This window comes from Tenrec ecaudatus, chromosome 1 (assembly GCF_050624435.1).
Source record: "Tenrec ecaudatus isolate mTenEca1 chromosome 1, mTenEca1.hap1, whole genome shotgun sequence".
Lineage (NCBI taxonomy): Eukaryota > Metazoa > Chordata > Mammalia > Afrosoricida > Tenrecidae > Tenrec > Tenrec ecaudatus.
In genome coordinates, this window is record NC_134530.1 from 144916324 (window position 1) to 144933005 (window position 16682).

The 16682-nt window shown below is 56.8% G+C and overlaps 1 protein-coding gene across 1 annotated transcript; it reads left to right on the forward strand.

The window, feature by feature from the left end:
- Window positions 1–2770: 2770 nt before the first annotated feature.
- Window positions 2771–14730, forward strand: LOC142437046 (chymosin-like). Its single transcript, XM_075540342.1, has 9 exons — window positions 2771–2832; window positions 6115–6265; window positions 7221–7338; window positions 8228–8346; window positions 10224–10423; window positions 11837–11950; window positions 13120–13264; window positions 13776–13874; window positions 14593–14730. Exons 1-9 carry the CDS (start codon window positions 2771–2773, stop codon window positions 14728–14730), a joined length of 1146 nt encoding a protein of 381 aa, XP_075396457.1.
- The last annotated feature ends 1952 nt before the right edge of the window (window positions 14731–16682 follow it).

Consider the following 16682-nt stretch of genomic DNA (forward strand, 5'->3'; position numbering starts at 1 on the left):
GCCCAGAATGTGAGTCCAAGACCTCACACATGCACTTTCTGGGGACGCCCACTCCCCGTGCCCCAGCTGGCCCCCTGCAACGTGTAGTGCCTAGCCCTGTGGTCTGCTTTCGATCACACTGGGACCACATGTTAGGCCCGATGTCTCCCTCATCTGGCTCTGGGCTCCCGGCGGTGGAGATGACCAAGAGGTCCAGCTCTGTGTGGCAGAGAAGCAGCTGAACTGACTTTGTTATCCCTCATCGGAGTGGAGCTCACACTGGAGCTGGATGGGTGTAGTCATTTGTGCAGGTCAGTCTCCAGTTACCACGAGTCCAGACCGCACGAGGGGAGTCGTTCCCCCCTGCGCCAGGGAACTGGTGCTGGAATCTTATCGTGGCTTTTCTAAAAGCCTTTGAGCTCTTGGCTCGCCCTCCTTGGATAAACTTGCCCCATGCTCGGGGCTGGGGCAACACTCCTGATAGCGCCAGCGCTTGAGTACCAGTAGAACGTTTCCAATCTTGTGAATAAACACAGAGCCACCGGTGCAAGGGAGCTTTGAGTGTGGCCTCTGGAGGTCACCTTCCAGTGGGAGAGGCAGCTGAGCCTGACTTCCAGGACTCATCATCCCCAAGATTTTACAATTGGGTCAGGCTGGGCCACTGGTGACCCGGAGCAGAGTACCATTGAGCATGCAATCTCCCTCGTCACCCCTCTCCTTCTCTCCCACCTTTGAGTGCTGACCCCAGAGGGCCCCTGGCCCTAGATGCTGCAGGTAGGGTCCCCCATCATGAAGGATGGTGAGAGGCGGAGAGGAACTATTGAGAAGCAGACCCGCTCCCACACGTAACCATGTAATCTGAGAGCGTCCCCTAGGATGCTGGGCACCAGGATACAGTGAGCTTGGCCTTAGTTCAAGCATCTCTTGACCAATTGAAGCTCTGCCTTCATCACTGACAAGCCCTTTAGCCTCTCTCAGCCTTGCTCTCCTGGCTGGCCTGCAGGCCTGAGAACAAGCCGCCCAAGGCTCCTCGTGCATGGTAGGAAGGCTCTTTGCAGTCGGCCTGTTTCCTTTCCTAACCAAACACGTGTGGAGCACCTACCACATGCCATACCTGGTGCTGGTGCTGCTGTGGGAGGACGCACTGCCCAGACGCAGGGCATGACCAGGAGGCACACAGGCCTGGCCTGGCAGGCCAGTGTCCACAGAGACAAACACGTGAAACAAGCCATTCCAGTCCGTGGGAGTTTCCCTCTCTACTTCCCTGGTGGCGGGGGTAGAAGGGTGTATATGTGTTGGGGTCCCTTCCCAGGGGGTATGACTGAGTGGCCTTCTGGGACCCCAGCTTTGGAAGGGGCGTGGAGGGAGCCTTGCTGAGGCGAGAGCAGATCTGGTGTTGAGTTGACTCTGACTCATCAGGGTGGCCTCGTGGGGGTCGGAGGGGAACCGTGCACCCTGAGGTTTTCCATGGCCAACTTTCCAGAAGTACATGCCCAGGCCTTTCTTCTGAGGAGTCCCTGTGTGGACTCAAACCCCCAACCCTGTGTTTAGCAGTCAGATGCATTAGCCCAGGGATTCCTGGTGATCTTAATCAATTCTGTTAAAAAAAAAAAAGTCATTTCCCCCTTGTCTCCCCTTCTGAGTCTCCTCTCGGAGATCCTTCCAAATCAAATGTTCAGCTTAGGGGTCTAGCCCCCTCAGTGGGGCCAGCTGTGTCCTGGGTCATGTTGGCTGCTCCCAGCATGCCCTCTCTGTCCTATGTAGATGCCCTTCCTCCTCCACCCTCCCCTGCTGGCAGTCCTGCCCAGTGCAGGGGAGCCCGTCAGCCCACCCATAGGTCTCCTTACACTGTGTCCCAGAGCACCTGTGCTGCCCCCTCATCCCGACTTGATCCTGGTGTCACCATTTGAAGCCTCGACTCACCCGGGACACGCTCCTCCACTGCCGTGTGGCTGTGCTTTTTCCTGTTCCTTCTGGTCTTTGCTCTCTCTCCGTCTATAGACATGAGAGAACGCCGGCCTTCCAGCCGGACTCCAGAGCCTGCTGCACGTGGTGCTTCTGACTATCTCTCCGGAAGATGCAGAGCCCTGACCTGATTGGTTTCTTAAACCTGACGGTTGTATTGTTCTCCTTCCTCTTGGTGTGTGGCATGCGCCTGCCTCCCCTTGCTAACGTGACCCCTTACTTTCCCTATCTTCTAACATGGAGAGAGAGCCCAGATCTCTGCGAGGTGCATGAGCTTCAAGCCTGTCTCCTCGCCTCTGAGGCCACGTTGGGAGTACACCGAGTCCCCCCCCCCTCCCCAGAAAGCAGGGGCTGTGAGGACTGAGGTGGGAGATTCTGGGACTGGGCAGGCCAATGACGTTCAGTGCAACCAGGCCCAAACACGAGGGGCAGATCAGACGGGAGTGAGAGGTCCATTCCGAACAGGCCTCTTTACAGGCCACCTGTGGAACTTGGGTCAGGTGTCGGGCAGCAGCCTCACCTGTGTTGGTTCAAGCAGTCCTGTTTGGAAAGAGAAACATCAGAGAGACGTGAGTTGACGTTTCCTGGCCTGGAGATCTGGCATCGGCACGCTTCATCTTTGAAGTCCCTGGGGGATAGAGTGTACAACCCTTATCGCTGTGGGTGTTAGATAGCCCGATGCTATCTCAGGGTGTTTGTGGAGTGGCCTGAAGTCAGAGGCTATCTCTGTAGGCCAGGCTTCCAGCCAGTGGAAAGCCCGTTCCCTCTATAAAGGCGATGGGAAGAGGCACTGGCCAGAGCAGTGGTCAGCCAGTGATCAGCCAGGATGAGGTGCCTCGTGGTGCTCCTTGCAGTCCTCACCATCTGCCAAGGTTTTCAGGGCGTCAGGTGCGTGTCAGGCCTGTGGGGAGGGGAGGGTGTTGAGGCATCTCCCGAGTCCTCTCTGGGTGGGCTCCTCCCTCATCCTCTAGCCTTTGGCTTCTCCTGGGCGTCTTTGGAGGAAATGCTGCCGGTGCCCAGGTAATTGTCTCCCGTCACTCGAACCTTTGCTGGTTGGAGACATTTCCTCCGAGTGTGCCTCCATGCGGGAGAGCAGGAACAGGGAATCAGGCAAGAAGGTTGGGAAGATGAAGGACCTGATTCCTGGAGTCAGGCTGCCCCGGATTTGAACCTCCATCCCATCTCCAACTTAACGTCTCTGTGCCTCAGTTTCCTCATCTGTTGGCAAAGTAGGAGGATCACAGTATTCACCTACTGTATTTATTTCTTGGGGCTATTGCGACCAATCATACCAAATGTTGAGGCTTCAAGAGCCCCTGAATGGCACAGACAGTGATGCACTTGGCTGCTGGCCTAAACCTAGGGGTAGAATCCACCCTTAGACGCCGGAAGAAAGGCCTGACAACCTGCCATTGACAACCCTGGGAACACAGCTCTACTGCGAAGCCTGCGGAGCTCCCTGAGCTGGAGCGGACTTTATTCCCAAACAACAGCCACTTTCACAAGGAGCAAGAATTGGGTCTCGAGCATGTCATTTGTGGGGGCACAAGTCAACATTTGACGCCCTCTCTGGAGCTGCTAGGAGGAGGGTATGGATTAATAGCTGCTCCGTGGGGGCTTTGGTGACGTGTGGTTACGCATTGGGCTGCTAACTGCAGAGTCCACGGATTGCAGCCACCCACTGCTCTGCAGGGGAAAGATGGGCTTTCTACTCCCATCGAGAGTCACAGTCCCAGAACCCCCAGGGGCAGTTCTACCCTGTCCTCTAGGGTGGCTGAGAGTCAGCATCAACTCCATGGCCGTGAGTGAGTGAAACGTTCCTAACAGTACCTGGCACATAGTAAGTAACAAATGCGACCAGCTGTTAAGGAATATAAAATTCTCTGTCAAATGAAGTCCTTAGTGAATGAAATTTCCAGATTCTCCTCCAGAAATAATACCCAGTATTTCTCGAGCTATTGCTAGGTGTCAGGCTCCTAAGTTGGCCTCTGCTTGCATTCTTGCTAGTCTCAGGGTTACCTTTGTAGGTAGGGACTATTATTTGTATTTTACCAATGAGGAAACTTGTTCAGAGCCCCCATGACCTGCCCAAGGCCACATGGCTAGTTAGGAAGGAGCGAGGACTTGGTCCCAAGTGGACCCATCATGACATCACCAGCAACTTCAAGGATCGGGGTCTGAGCCCTGGTAAGCTAAGCCCTGTGTGTGTGGGGGAAGCCTGTCTCTTGGAAAGGGACCAGGGAGCCTGCAACCATTCAGGGCTCCTGGGGATGGTCCTGAAAATGGAGTTCCTCCACCTCCAAGTTGCCTGGAGGTTGGAGGCAGGCCCTGGACTGTGGTTTTCATGCTAGTGGGCCTCTGGCAGCCCCTTCAGGGCATCTCTGTGCACAGCTGTCCCGGCTCAGTGTGGGGCGGAAGACTGCCTTCCAGATGTTGCCAGCTCCACCCACCCTCACATCCACCCACCCAAAAGAGCCTCTCTGAGGCCTGGCGCCCAGAAGGAGAGCTCAGCACAGTCTCAGCTACTTGCTGTGAGAGCCAACGGGCCATCTCAGCCCCACATGGGAACAGCGGCTGGACCAAGCAGACCTAGACCTGAGGATACAGGACAGAGTAGCTGTGGACTTGGTCCTAGGGACTCATCCAGCCTCCTTCCTTTTAGGCCTCTTAATCCTTTGCTAGCTTTGGGAACACAGGCTGAGAAGCCCCTCGCAACCCTGTGACTGATCAGCCGGGCTCTGGCTGAAGTCACATATGAGGGTTGGGGGTGGAGGACCCGAGAAGGGATCATCATTCAGGTACAGGACTGGCTCACGTGGAACTCATTTGGGATGTGGACAACACGAGAAACCCCATTCTGTTTTTCTCAAAGCGCTTTCCCATCTGTGGCCTCACGTGACCCACGAACCAGCCCCACGCAAGAAGACCTTGTGATGGATGGAGTCTTAGGGCTGTGAGAAGCCTTGGGAAGCAAGTTCAGCTCTTGCCGGCTACAGGAGGAGGTCCTAAGAGGCTGGGCTACCTGGTTCGTCAAAGGCAGGGCCAGGAGAGTGGCTGGCAGTGGAGGCGGGTAGCCCCATCACAGGAGGGGTGGAAACAGAGAGCTTTGGGGGAGATGCTCACGGTGCCATTGAAGGGGCAGAAAAACCAAACTCATTGCCTTTGGGTCGATGGTGACTCACAGACCCGATGGCTCCAGGTATGACTGCCTCTGTGGGTTTGTTTCTAAGACGACAATTCTTTATGGGCGTAGAAAGCCGCATCTTTCTCCCAAGGAGCGGCTGTCAGAACTACTGACCTTGTGGTTCGAAGCCCAGCTTGTTACCACTACGCCGCACTAACGCCCGATCTAAACCCAGTCTCTGTTGAGTTCCTTCTTGATTTTCCCTCTGTTCATCCGCCTGCACCACCCAACCTCGAAGCCCCCTGAAGATCCCCGCAGACAGGCTCTTTGTGGAGAAACCCCGGGAAGACTTCTCCCCCCTGGGGTGGAAGCGACCAGAGTGGAGGGGGCATTCGTCAGCAAGGGGGTCGCACCGGCCAGCGTGCAGGAGGGACCCCTTTGTTGGCATTGGCAGACACTTGTCTTTTTCACTGTTGTGTGCCCTGTGCCTTGCTCGATGTCTCACATCCGAGGCACCCAGTAAGGCTGTGCTTGACTGAGCAATGGAGGAGGATTCGTAAGTAATCGTGTCTGTCAAACTCAAACCAAAACAAAAATAACCCTCAAACTCAGGGCCATCGAGTCGTTGCTGGCTCATAGCGACTCTATAGGACAGGGTAGAAAGTGCCCCTGGTGGTCTCTGAGACTGAACTCCGCCCAGGAGCAAAAGCTCCGCCTTTCTCCCCCCACAGAGCTGGCTGGTGGTTTCGAACTGCTGACCCAACTCATTGCCACGACGCCACCAGGGTGTAAAGCTCCTTAGCACATATAGCATCTGCCTACGTGTCTCCACCCACAGGGGGCGAGGGGACTGGGGCGGAAAATAGGAGCGTTGCTTGGCGTTTCGGAAGGGTGGTCCTGGATTGATGAACTGACGTCAAATAGGGTTTTTTTACTTCGGGTGATGATGTTAAGAAAAACAAAACCAGAAGCCGTTGGCCTGGGACAGGAAGTGGTTCACAGAGTCCAGGGGCTCTGGACACCTCTTACCCTTGTCCCCTCCGCAGGGTCCCCTTGTACAAGGGGACGCCTTTGAGAAAAGCCCTGAAGAAGAATGGGCTTCTGGATGACTTTATGAGAACACACCAGGATGCAGTCGGCGGGAAGTACTCCAAGTTCGGGGAGGTGGCCAGAGAGACCCTGACCAACTACCTGGATGTGAGTGGTCTGCCTTCCCTTCGGGAACGGATTCCCATAGAGATGCGCCCTGCCTCTCAGCTCCGCCTCCCTGGGCACTCCCCCACCCCTCACACACCACCCGTCTCTGGAGCCCTGCCACCCCGTGTGGCACAGAGGGCTGCTCCCCGGCCCCAGGAAGGTCTACACGGGGCCAGCAGATCCATGGGCAGCAAGCTCTTGCCTTGAAGGCTGCAAATGTCACCCTTGGGAGGGCTGTGCCCGGTCAACCTCCCTGCACCAGCTCTCGGGGCTGCACCTTCCGCTTCTAGACCCAGCCTCCTGGCCACCTTCCACGGCCCAGGGGACCCGAGTGTGGCCCCTATTCTGCAGCGAGGCTCCCACAGCCACCATCTTCCTCCTCCTCCCACCCGGACCTCAGGCAGTTACGTGCCTTGTGCTTTCTTCCTTCCGGAGCTGGGCTCTCTCTCCTCCCTTGTCACCCTTGACAGCAAACAACCCGCTTGCCCACCCCTATCACTCTCCTTCCCTTATCCAGCTCAGCTCCACCCCACCCCCAGCTTAGCTCCACACCTGGAGAGGGCTGGCGAGGAGGCAGGTGTGAACAGGGACTGCCCCTTGGGACTTGGGACCCTGGCCTAGCAAACACACATCCTCTGTGCCCAGTTTCTTCCCCTGCCTGCCAGGGGTGCCTCGGGCTGCCAGCAGGCAGGGGTTGTCCTCTGGCCAGTGGCTGCCAGGTTGTGGGTTGTGTGGGAGGGTGAGAGCAAGCATGGCTGGAACTGGGGCTGAGAGGCTGAGGCTGAGGGACAACCCCCCCCCCCCAGGGACCCTCCTTGTGTTTCTGCCCTTGCATGGTGCCTTGAGATGCTCCCAGGCCCTGGGCAGAAAGCTCAGCATCAGCAAAGCTGAGCACGCTCCATGCCAGGCACCAGCCGCCAGCCCCTGCCTCTGACACAGTGGCCTCTGTCCACAGTGCCAGTACTTTGGAAAGATCTCCATCGGGACCCCGCCCCAGGAGTTCACCGTGGTCTTCGACACCGGCTCCTCTGACCTCTGGGTGCCCTCTATCTACTGTAGCAGTGAAGCCTGCCGTGAGTGACACCCCACCCCACCCTGTTGCCCTTCCCAGGTGTGTGTGTGTGTGTGTAGGGGGCATGTCAGGGCAGACGTGGACTCGGAGAGAGCATGCCCTGTGACACCCGGCCTGCTCTGTAATGCCCCCTTTCTACTCTCTGGGTCGAAAACCGTGCTGTAAGGCATCAAGTGCAAGCTGGAAATTGGGGGGCCTTAGTTTTGCCTTTTCTGGTCTTCGCTGGGAGACAAGGCGAGCTGCTTAGTCGCTGAAGGCCTCTGCCTTCTCTTCCTTTGGCTTGGGCTTTGGGGTAGTAAGGGGCCTGCTGGTGCAATATGTACCCGTCGGGCTGCTAACCACAAGCAGGGCAAAACCACCAGCCGCTCCTCGGGAGAAAGACGAGGCTTTCCACTCCCGTGAAGCGTTACAGTCTGCCCTGTCCTGTAGGGTCACTATGAGCAGAAACTGACTCAATGGCAGTGAGTTTAGTGTGTAGTATTACTCCTGATGAGTAAGCATGTCGTTATCACTTATCTCCCCCAAACCTCTGGGAGGCTAGCTCTCCTTGTAGCCCAGTTTGATAGAGGGAAACCAAGGGTCCGAAAAGGAACTTGCTTAAGACTCCTCAGTTGGTGAAGGTAAAATGCATTGGAAAACCTCGCTCTCCTTCCTTCCCCCTTCCTCCTCTTCCTCCCCATCCCTGCTCCGTCACCCTGCCCCCTTCCGCCTCTGTTTTGGGGCTGAGCAGCAAGGAATGACTTTCTGTTCTAGACAGAGTTATAGCTGGGCAGTGTTTAGGCAGCTACTGGTGCCCGGCCTGCAGTGTTTCCGCCCAGCTGGCACTGCCATTGTGTGGGGGGTGGAGGGCATTCCTGCAAGGTGCCCACTAACCCCGGCCTGTGTTCCAGAAAACCACCACCGTTTCGACCCATCCAAGTCCTCCACCTTCCAGAACATGGACCAGCCCCTGAGCATCCAGTACGGCACCGGGAGCATGCAGGGCTTTCTGGGCTACGACACCGTCACCGTAAGTGGGGTCGCTCATCCTGCCGCTTCCACCAGCTGCTTGCCCACCACAGACAGGTGGACAAACAGACACCCTGGATCTGGGGCTGCATCTCCGGGATACCCCATGGGCCCTACCTGCCTGGGAGAGGAGCGCATTGATGGGTCTGGATTCTGAGCCTGCTCCTTCCTCAGACCTTGATGGGTCTGGATTCTGAGCCTGTTCTGGGTCCTCAGAGGCCACAGGAGAGCCTGCTGCAGGTCAGAGATCCCCCTGCCCTGATCCTGTTTATAACCCTCCTCTTCGCCTTGCCTCCCCTTGCCGTGGCCAGTCCAGAACTGCGAGCCTGCACTCCACTTTTGGGCTCTTCAAGGACACACCTGGGTTCTCTTGTTGAGTTACTTGTGACCCACAGCCCTTTGAGGAAATTCCTATTCCCCCCCATTGTTCAGACAAGGAAACTGAGGCTCAGATGGTTGAGGTCACACAGGTGACGGGGGTGGCTGAGCGCCAGACACAGGCTCTGACTATGGGAGCAGGCTCCCCTCTCCATCGCTCTTTCCGAGACGCAGACAGCACAGTGTCTGCTCCCACGTCACACAGCACCTGAGTCCTCGGAGGGTGAGTGTCTCTGCTCCCTCCTGCTCTTGGCTTCCAGAGGTCCAAGGCTTTGGTGGACACCTAGTGATGCCCCAGAGATGGGCTAGCTTGCTTCCTGCCCTCACTCAGCAGTCAAGGTCAGAAAGCAAGCAACCTTCCTCTATGCATAGCACCTCCATCTTTCTTAGGTCTCGATGAAGTCGCGATGGCTTTGAGCGTTCCCTGCTGACAGCCCTGTATGCGCCCTCTCCTCCCACCTGGGCAGGCACCCACCAAGCTTAGCCTTCCCCAAGGGCCAATGTTAACAAGGAGTTCCCAGGCTCCAGCAGGCGAAGCCCCCTGCTCTGGCGTCCTACTTCCCCTGTCATCTGGAGCTGTGCTTTCCTCTCTGCAATTTGGGGTGCAGGCAAAACCTGCCTCCTCATGGAAGAGCTGACCCGGTACCTCGTGCCAGGGGGTCTGCGATCATCTGCCTTGGGCAGGCAGTGGGGTGATCCTCAGAGAACAACCCCCTTGCCCCCCCCCCCCCGTGTGCTGCAAGCCTCACATGGAAGTGTGCTGTGGGGCATATTGGGAAGCTGTCTGACTGATTTGAGTCCACACTGGTGGTTCTGGCCTCTGCTTGTTTGGACCAGTGTTGGCCGCCTGGGCTGGCATGTGTGGCTGCTGGCTGCAGAGAGCAGTGTGGGGACTGAACAGGATAGGGAGGCCTTGCCAGCTTTTACTCCCAGCGGGAGGACTTCTGGGAGTTGGCAGGGGGTGTGAAGAAGTCCAGGAAGCTTAGACATGGGCTGAGAGGAATCCAGGCTGGGGTGTATTTGGAATAAGAGCCCCCTTGGGGCAAGGGGCTCTGAGACAGGGCCTCCCCACCAGTCCAGGAGAGACTGCTGGGTGGCCAGGAGCAGGGCTCTGGGGAGAGCTTGCCTGCCCTCTCTCCAATGGTGTGGCTTTGGGCACTCAGGGACCTCATCTGTCAGAGGGAGGGTGTGGCACTCCCTTGGAGGCTGTGGGAAAGATGAAATACATAGGGTGTCAGTGGGGTGTTCTCTGTTTAGCCACTCGCTGCCTTTGCTCATCGCCCGCCAATCCTGTTGGGACCCTACCGCATCCCTCACATGAGAGCCTGGCCACCTCTCAGCTCCATGGCGCCATCTTTGGTCAAGACTCCCTTCTTGTTCCCTGCTTTCCTGCAGTACCTCCCACCGTAGGGTCTTCCTGCCACCTGGGTGCCCCACCCAGGGGACCCTTCTGTCTCCGGCTGCAGGTGGAGGTTCCTTACTGTGGTCTCTCTCTTGCAGGTCTCTGACATTGTGGACCCCCACCAGACAGTGGGCCTGAGCACCCAGGAGCCCGGCGATGTCTTCACCTACTCTGAGTTTGACGGCATCCTGGGGCTGGCCTACCCCTCCCTGGCCTCTGAGTACTCGGTGCCCGTGTTTGACAACATGATGAGCAGACACCTGGTGGCCCAGGACCTGTTCTCGGTTTACATGAGCAGGTAGAGGCTGCCCCCAACCAGGGCCAGATGCTGATGCTCTGAGGAGGATGACTGGGGCGGGGCAGGGGCCACTTCTTGGGGACACTCTGCCAACCGGACCTTTGTGTCTGGGGACGATAGGAAGATACCTCTCATCTCTTGTCCAGTGGTCCCATTACCATCCTGTGCGTTTTAGGGGGACATTTAACTCTGACTTCTGGTGTGGAAAAAATTACTCCAGTTGCCATCCCTGGATAGGGGTGCTTTAAAAAAATTTTATTGGGGGCTCTTACAACTCTTATCACAATCCATACCTCAAGGTATCAGGCGTATTTGTACACAGGTCGCCACCCTTCTTTCTAGACATGTATTTTCTATTGAGCTCTTGGCATCAGCTCTTCATTTTTTGGCTAGGAGCTTCTGACATTTTTTTTTATTCAGTTCAGGGCCTTTCTGATCATTTGTTCACACTCACCCACTCTGAGAGCACTAGATGACAACAGAGTCCAGTCTCCTTTCACAATGTGGGAGGCAGGCCCAGTCCCTCCCAGTCCCCAGCTTCCTACCCTACGCTTTGCCCCTAGGATCAGGCTCAACTCATCAGAGGAAAGGGAGCAGCTTTGGGGGGAGGGGAGCAGGGTGAACTGTGCATCCATCTGTCCTGTCACTCATCCCATTTCTGTCTGTTGGACTCTTACTATGGGAGGGACTGCTCCAGGAAACCAAACAAATGGGAGGTTAAGACGAACAGACGATTCCTAATGACAGACAGGACTACCCTTCTGTGGCTGGGTTAGGGTGCGGGTGCTGCAGGGACGTCTGGGTGCACTGCAGGCTTGACAATGGCAGGCAGAGCCTGTGTGCTGCAGGGCCAGGTGGGGTCACCCAGGTGGTACCTAGGAGCAGTGTATTCCAAGCAGAGGGGAGATGGGGGAGAACCCGGAGGGGGTTGTCGGTGGTGAGGCCTAGGAGCTGCAAGAAGCAGAGTGCGAGCAGGTGAGGCTTCAGGTGGGAGCATGTCCTAGTGGGGACACAGAGGGAACCGAGGAGCTCTGGGCTGAAGTCGTAGGGGCCACCAAGGGCCTGGGTGCAGGGGCACAGGGAGCCGACCGTGACGCTGAGTGTGACTGAAGTTGAGCCTGCAAGCACCATGTCTTGGGGCCTCACTCACGTGTACACCCACCTCACATGGCCCCTGAGGCTCCCCCCACCCTAGCCCCAGCCCCAGTCTCTTTCATGTGAGGGCCAGGTCAGGCGTTGCAAGGGTCTGGGGCTGCCGAGCAGGGCAGGCAGGCAGGCAGGGTCCAGCTGAGGGGGCGCACCAGGAGCTGGAAGCAGGCGGGGAAGCGTATTGGAGAAGATGGGCTGGGTCTCCTCTGCCCGGGTGTGGGCAGCTGCTGCCCGCGAGGTCCACAGACCTGCCCTTGGTTTCAGGAACGGCCAGGGGAGCATGCTCACGCTGGGAGCCATTGACTCGTCCTACTACACTGGCTCCCTGCACTGGGTGCCCGTGACGGTGCAGGAGTACTGGCAGTTCACCGTGGACAGGTGGGTGTGGCCGGGGAACCCGGGGGCCCAGGGTGCAGGCAGGTCTGCCTTCTAGAAACGCACCAGGCCAGGGAGTCCGAGTGCGAGTCCCATATATCGAGATCAAATGTCTTTTGTCCCTGATGACGGACACCCTCCCCTGTGCTTTCTCAGTAAAACACGCTGGGTTTGCTGAGCACACGCTGCCTGCTAGGCACTGTGCTCGGCGATCTCATGGGCGGTCAGCTCCCTGATGCCTGAACAGTTTGAAGGGCAGTAGGGACTCACTGGTGCAGTGCTTGCCTTCCGTGCTCTGGTGGGTAGCATTGGGTTGCTAACTGCAAGGTCGGCAGTTTGAAACCACCTGCTCCTCTGAGGGAGAAACAGGAAGCTTTCTACTCCTGTTAAGATTTACAGTCTTGGAAACCCACGGGGGCAGGTTGACCCGGTCCAAAAGACCATTATGAGTCAGAATCGACTCAATGGCAGAGAGTTTGGTTTTTGAGTCAATGCAGGAGGCCCAGGTTCAAGTCTCAGCCAATGTATCCTCGGTGCAGCCACCACTTGTTAGAATAATGCTGATCGGGTGTCAGCACCGTTTTGAGACCAAGACAGAGTAGGAAGAGAGGCCTGGTGAACCCCTTCTGAAAACCATCCCATGAAAACCTGTGGAGCACAGCAGTCTTAGCCTGTTGTCCATGGGTGGCCATGAGTCAGGGTGGACTAGATGGCAGTTAACACAACCCCGCAGGCCATTGTGACCCCCATACACCCCTTCTATCATTTGCTAATGCTAAATTTGAACCTGACGAAGTCAAATTGGGGGTCATTGTCCCCACTTTGTAGAGAAGTCTGGGTGTGGATGGGTTAGGCAACTTGCCTGAGACTGGCAGCAAGGCCAGGGCAGAGTGAAATTTGAACCCATCTCTGCAGGCATCAGTACAGACCCAGTCTACTCCTTAAGAGTCACGATTTGATTATTCAGGTCTGACCTAGACCGTGAGACAACCTTTATACAGCCTCTGAGCTGGATTTTAAAAAAGGCTTACATGTTTTCTCTGTATTCAGAAGTGATAGGGGTCCCAGGAGAGGGACTGAGGAGGGTGGGGAACCTGCAAGGGAGGGAAAGGGGAGTTCCCTGGGAGAGAGATGATGCTGGACACCCCGGAAGCCATCTGATTTCCCGGCAGCATCACTGTGGACGGTGTGGTGGTGGCCTGTGACGGCGGCTGCCAGGCCATCTTGGACACTGGCACCTCCCTGCTGGTGGGGCCTGGCAGCGACATTCTCAACATCCAGAAGGTCATTGGAGCCACAGAGGGCCAGTATGGCGAGGTGAGGCCAGTCCCCGTGTGGCTTTGCCCCCTGGCAGAAATGACTAAAGCTCGGGAGCCCATTCCGAGTCTTCAGGAGTCGTGGTTTGAACCCTTCGGGTGTGGGAGCTGCCGTGTCTTATGTCGCAGCTGCAGCTGTGCCCCCGGCTCCGGGTGCACTGAGCCCCGTCTTTGCCCTTTGCTGTGCTCTCTCGTTCATCCTCCACCCATAAGCCCCAGCCCTCCCCTCCCGGTGCCCCTGCAAGCTCCGATGGGACCCCCTTGTTCTTTGCTGGGATCTGCCCCAGGGTTGGCGGATGACAACCCCCCCCCCCCCTCAGTGCCTCCACCCAACTTTTGGCCTGAGAACATCCCTTCAGTTTTCTGAGAGGACAAGGCCCCTTTCCCCACCTCCTGGGTTTGAAGCATGCAGAGGCAGCGGGTCCTGGCCTGGGCGGCTTCTCATGCCGGTAGCACGGGGCAGATTCACAGCCCACTTTCCATGCTAAGAGGAACTGCCTTTGCCTCTTCAGTTTGACATCAACTGCGGGAGCCTCAGCAGCATGCCCACTGTGGTCTTCCACATCCACGGCCAGCAGTACCCACTGCCGCCCTCTGCCTACACTAACCAGGTATGAGTCTCTCCAGAGGAAGCCCCTGGGCGCCTCTGAGCACCCCTCTTCTCTCTCTGAGTTGGGAGATAAGGACACTGGAGATAAGGGAATGGTAAGGATGAGACAGAGAATTCAGGGACATGCATTCAGAACTGGCCCTTCTAAGTGACACCATGTTTTTCAGGGTGCCATTCGTGGTTTCTCTGTCTCAGCCTGGGAGAAATGGGGCAGGTGGGGCGGGGAGGGGTGTGAGCAGGGAAATAAGAAAACTGAGGACCACAACCTACCCTTGTGGACCAGCATCTCCCGTTCAGCCTTCTAAGACGGGGCACCCAGAGCTCTGTCCAGGGCTGACTGGGGAGCTCTGGTGTTCTAGACACCCAGTGCTGGGCCCAGCTCTGGCCTAATCCTGAGCACCCCAAAACAGCAGGGCAGCATTATTAGCCCGAGGACCAGCCCTGGCCGTCAGCAGGCGAGGGGCGGAGGGCAGGGGGTGGAGGAAATGTCAGTGGAAGTGGGAGTGGAGCACAGGACAGAGCCAGGGGCAGCCCTGAGGGGAGAGTTTTTCCGACTCTCGATGTCGCCATCTATTGAGTGTGACCGTTCTGATCGTTAGTTGCTTCCCTCAGAAGGTGATTTCCGGGGTAAACGAAATAATAGACGAGAATTGGGGAACTGGGTGGGAAAATGCTTGGCACCAGGACCAGCCTCGCCGGAGCCAGCCTTCCTTTCCCAGGACGAGGACGCCTGCACCAGCGGCTTCCAGGGTGACAATAGCTCCCAGCAGTGGATCCTGGGGGACGTCTTCATCCGGGAGTATTTCAGCGTCTTTGACAGGGCCAACAATCGCCTGGGGCTGGCCAAGGCGATCTGATTGCACCCCAACCCAGGGACCAGGCTGCTGCCATGCGCACGTGCATGCGTGTGTCCCCATGCACACGCAGCGCACACATCGGGACTTTAAGCAGATGGTTCTCAATAAACGTGTCTCTGCAAGCCTGGCTTCCCTCGCCCTCACTGCAGCCGGCCTCGTGGGGTGGGATGTGCTTGTTGCGTGGTTTGCCCGGCGAAGCTGGGGCCCTATTGGTCAGGAAGGACTGAGGACATGGTGGGTGGAGACTTTCATGAGCCAATCGGAGCTAAGGGCATGTCTTGGCTCCAGATCATTCCCAGCTGTCCCCCAGAACAAACAAGACAAGGTGCACAGGTGGTGGACCGCTACAGGGAAGGAGCGAGGTGGAATGGGGCGGGGCAGTGGGGGAAGGATCCCCAGAGGCTTGAGGTCTGCAGTGAACTGAGGAACCTGGGGTGGGTGTGGGAGAGCGTGAAAGCGATTTCGCCAGGGGTCTTGTGCAGCCGGGGGCGGGACCTTGATGTGGGCATGCGCTGAGCCCTGATGGCCAGAACTGTGCCTTGCGAGGCATTGGGTTTGGGTGACTTCTCTTAGTGTCATTTTCCTTATTTAGGACCGATGCCACCTATTTGCCAAGAATGAGACAGAATGGGGCCACGTTCATTATTTTTAGGCTTCTGGTAGATTGGGGAGAGAGAAAAAATGCCAAATAGACTTAGAAAAAATTGTGTTATATTTCAATGCTTTTACATCGAACGAATTGTATTTTTAAACACCCCAACCTCAACTGGAGTTAATATAGAAAGTCTAAATACGGTGCTTTCATAACCACAAGGCTTGGATCAAATCCCCCTCCACCCCCCACCCCCGTGTCCATGTCTGTCCTTGGTGGATCTGTGTGCAACATTTTCCTCCTGGGCACACAGGGCAGTAGTCATAGGAGCCCTGCAGCCCCATATACTGAGGCTGGAGGTTTTTCTGGCCACAGAGAATGGTCGGCCTGGAATGTTCTCCACAGTCCAAGCCCTAGTCTGATGAGAGTTTATTTGTCCTTCAACCGCAACTCAATCCTGTCTCTTCAGGACCCTGCTGACCTGGCTGGGCTGGCACCTCTCCTGTGGGTCCCTGGCACCCAGTGCTTTCCCTAGGTGTTGCTGTTGGTGCTGTGTTAGGCCGGGATAACTAGAGGCACAACTCCAGAGACACTATGTGTAAAAAAGAGCTTTCTATCGAGAAGTAATTAAATATCAATAAAGCATCCCAGCCCAGTCCAACTCAAGTCCATAAGTCTGACACTAGTCCATAAGACCCTCTTCAGACCCATGCAGCCACATGCAATGATGCAGAGTGCAGGAAGACCACAGGCCGGTGGGAGCAAAGTCCTGTGGATCCATTGGTGAGAGCTCTGGCAGCATTAGGGGACAGCCAGCAGAAAGGTGAAAGCAGACAGGGAGGGGAGGTCCCCAGGACCCTCTTTATGAGAAGACCACGCTCACAAGGAGTCACCATCACAATGTGACCTGATTGATGGGCTAGACTCCACCCCTACACTTTGATATGTCAAGTTGGCAGGTGCTGACCCCATGTGCGGCTCTGGCCAGTCCCAAGCCACCTGTACCATGATCAGGTGTCAGTGGGCAGAGGTAGAATTGTCATTTTCCACATGAGAGACCCAAATTGGGTTTCCAGCTAAGGAACCTCATGTGTGGCCACCATTCGTTTGTCAGAGGAGGCCGTTTGTCAGGCTGATGCCGCCATGCTGTCAGCGGAGCTGTCCCAGTAAGATGGACCAGGAAGAAATGCCAGGGACCCCCCTGTGAAACTCATGAGCCTGTAGTGCCAGGATGCTGTGGCACTTCCTTGTCTGTCTCCTTGACGACTGGCTGCCCCTCCCATTCGGACATCTCGGATGCCTCCGCACACCCTGTGGAGCGGTGCCTGGCTCGCATCGCAACCAGCAAGGTTCTCCGGAG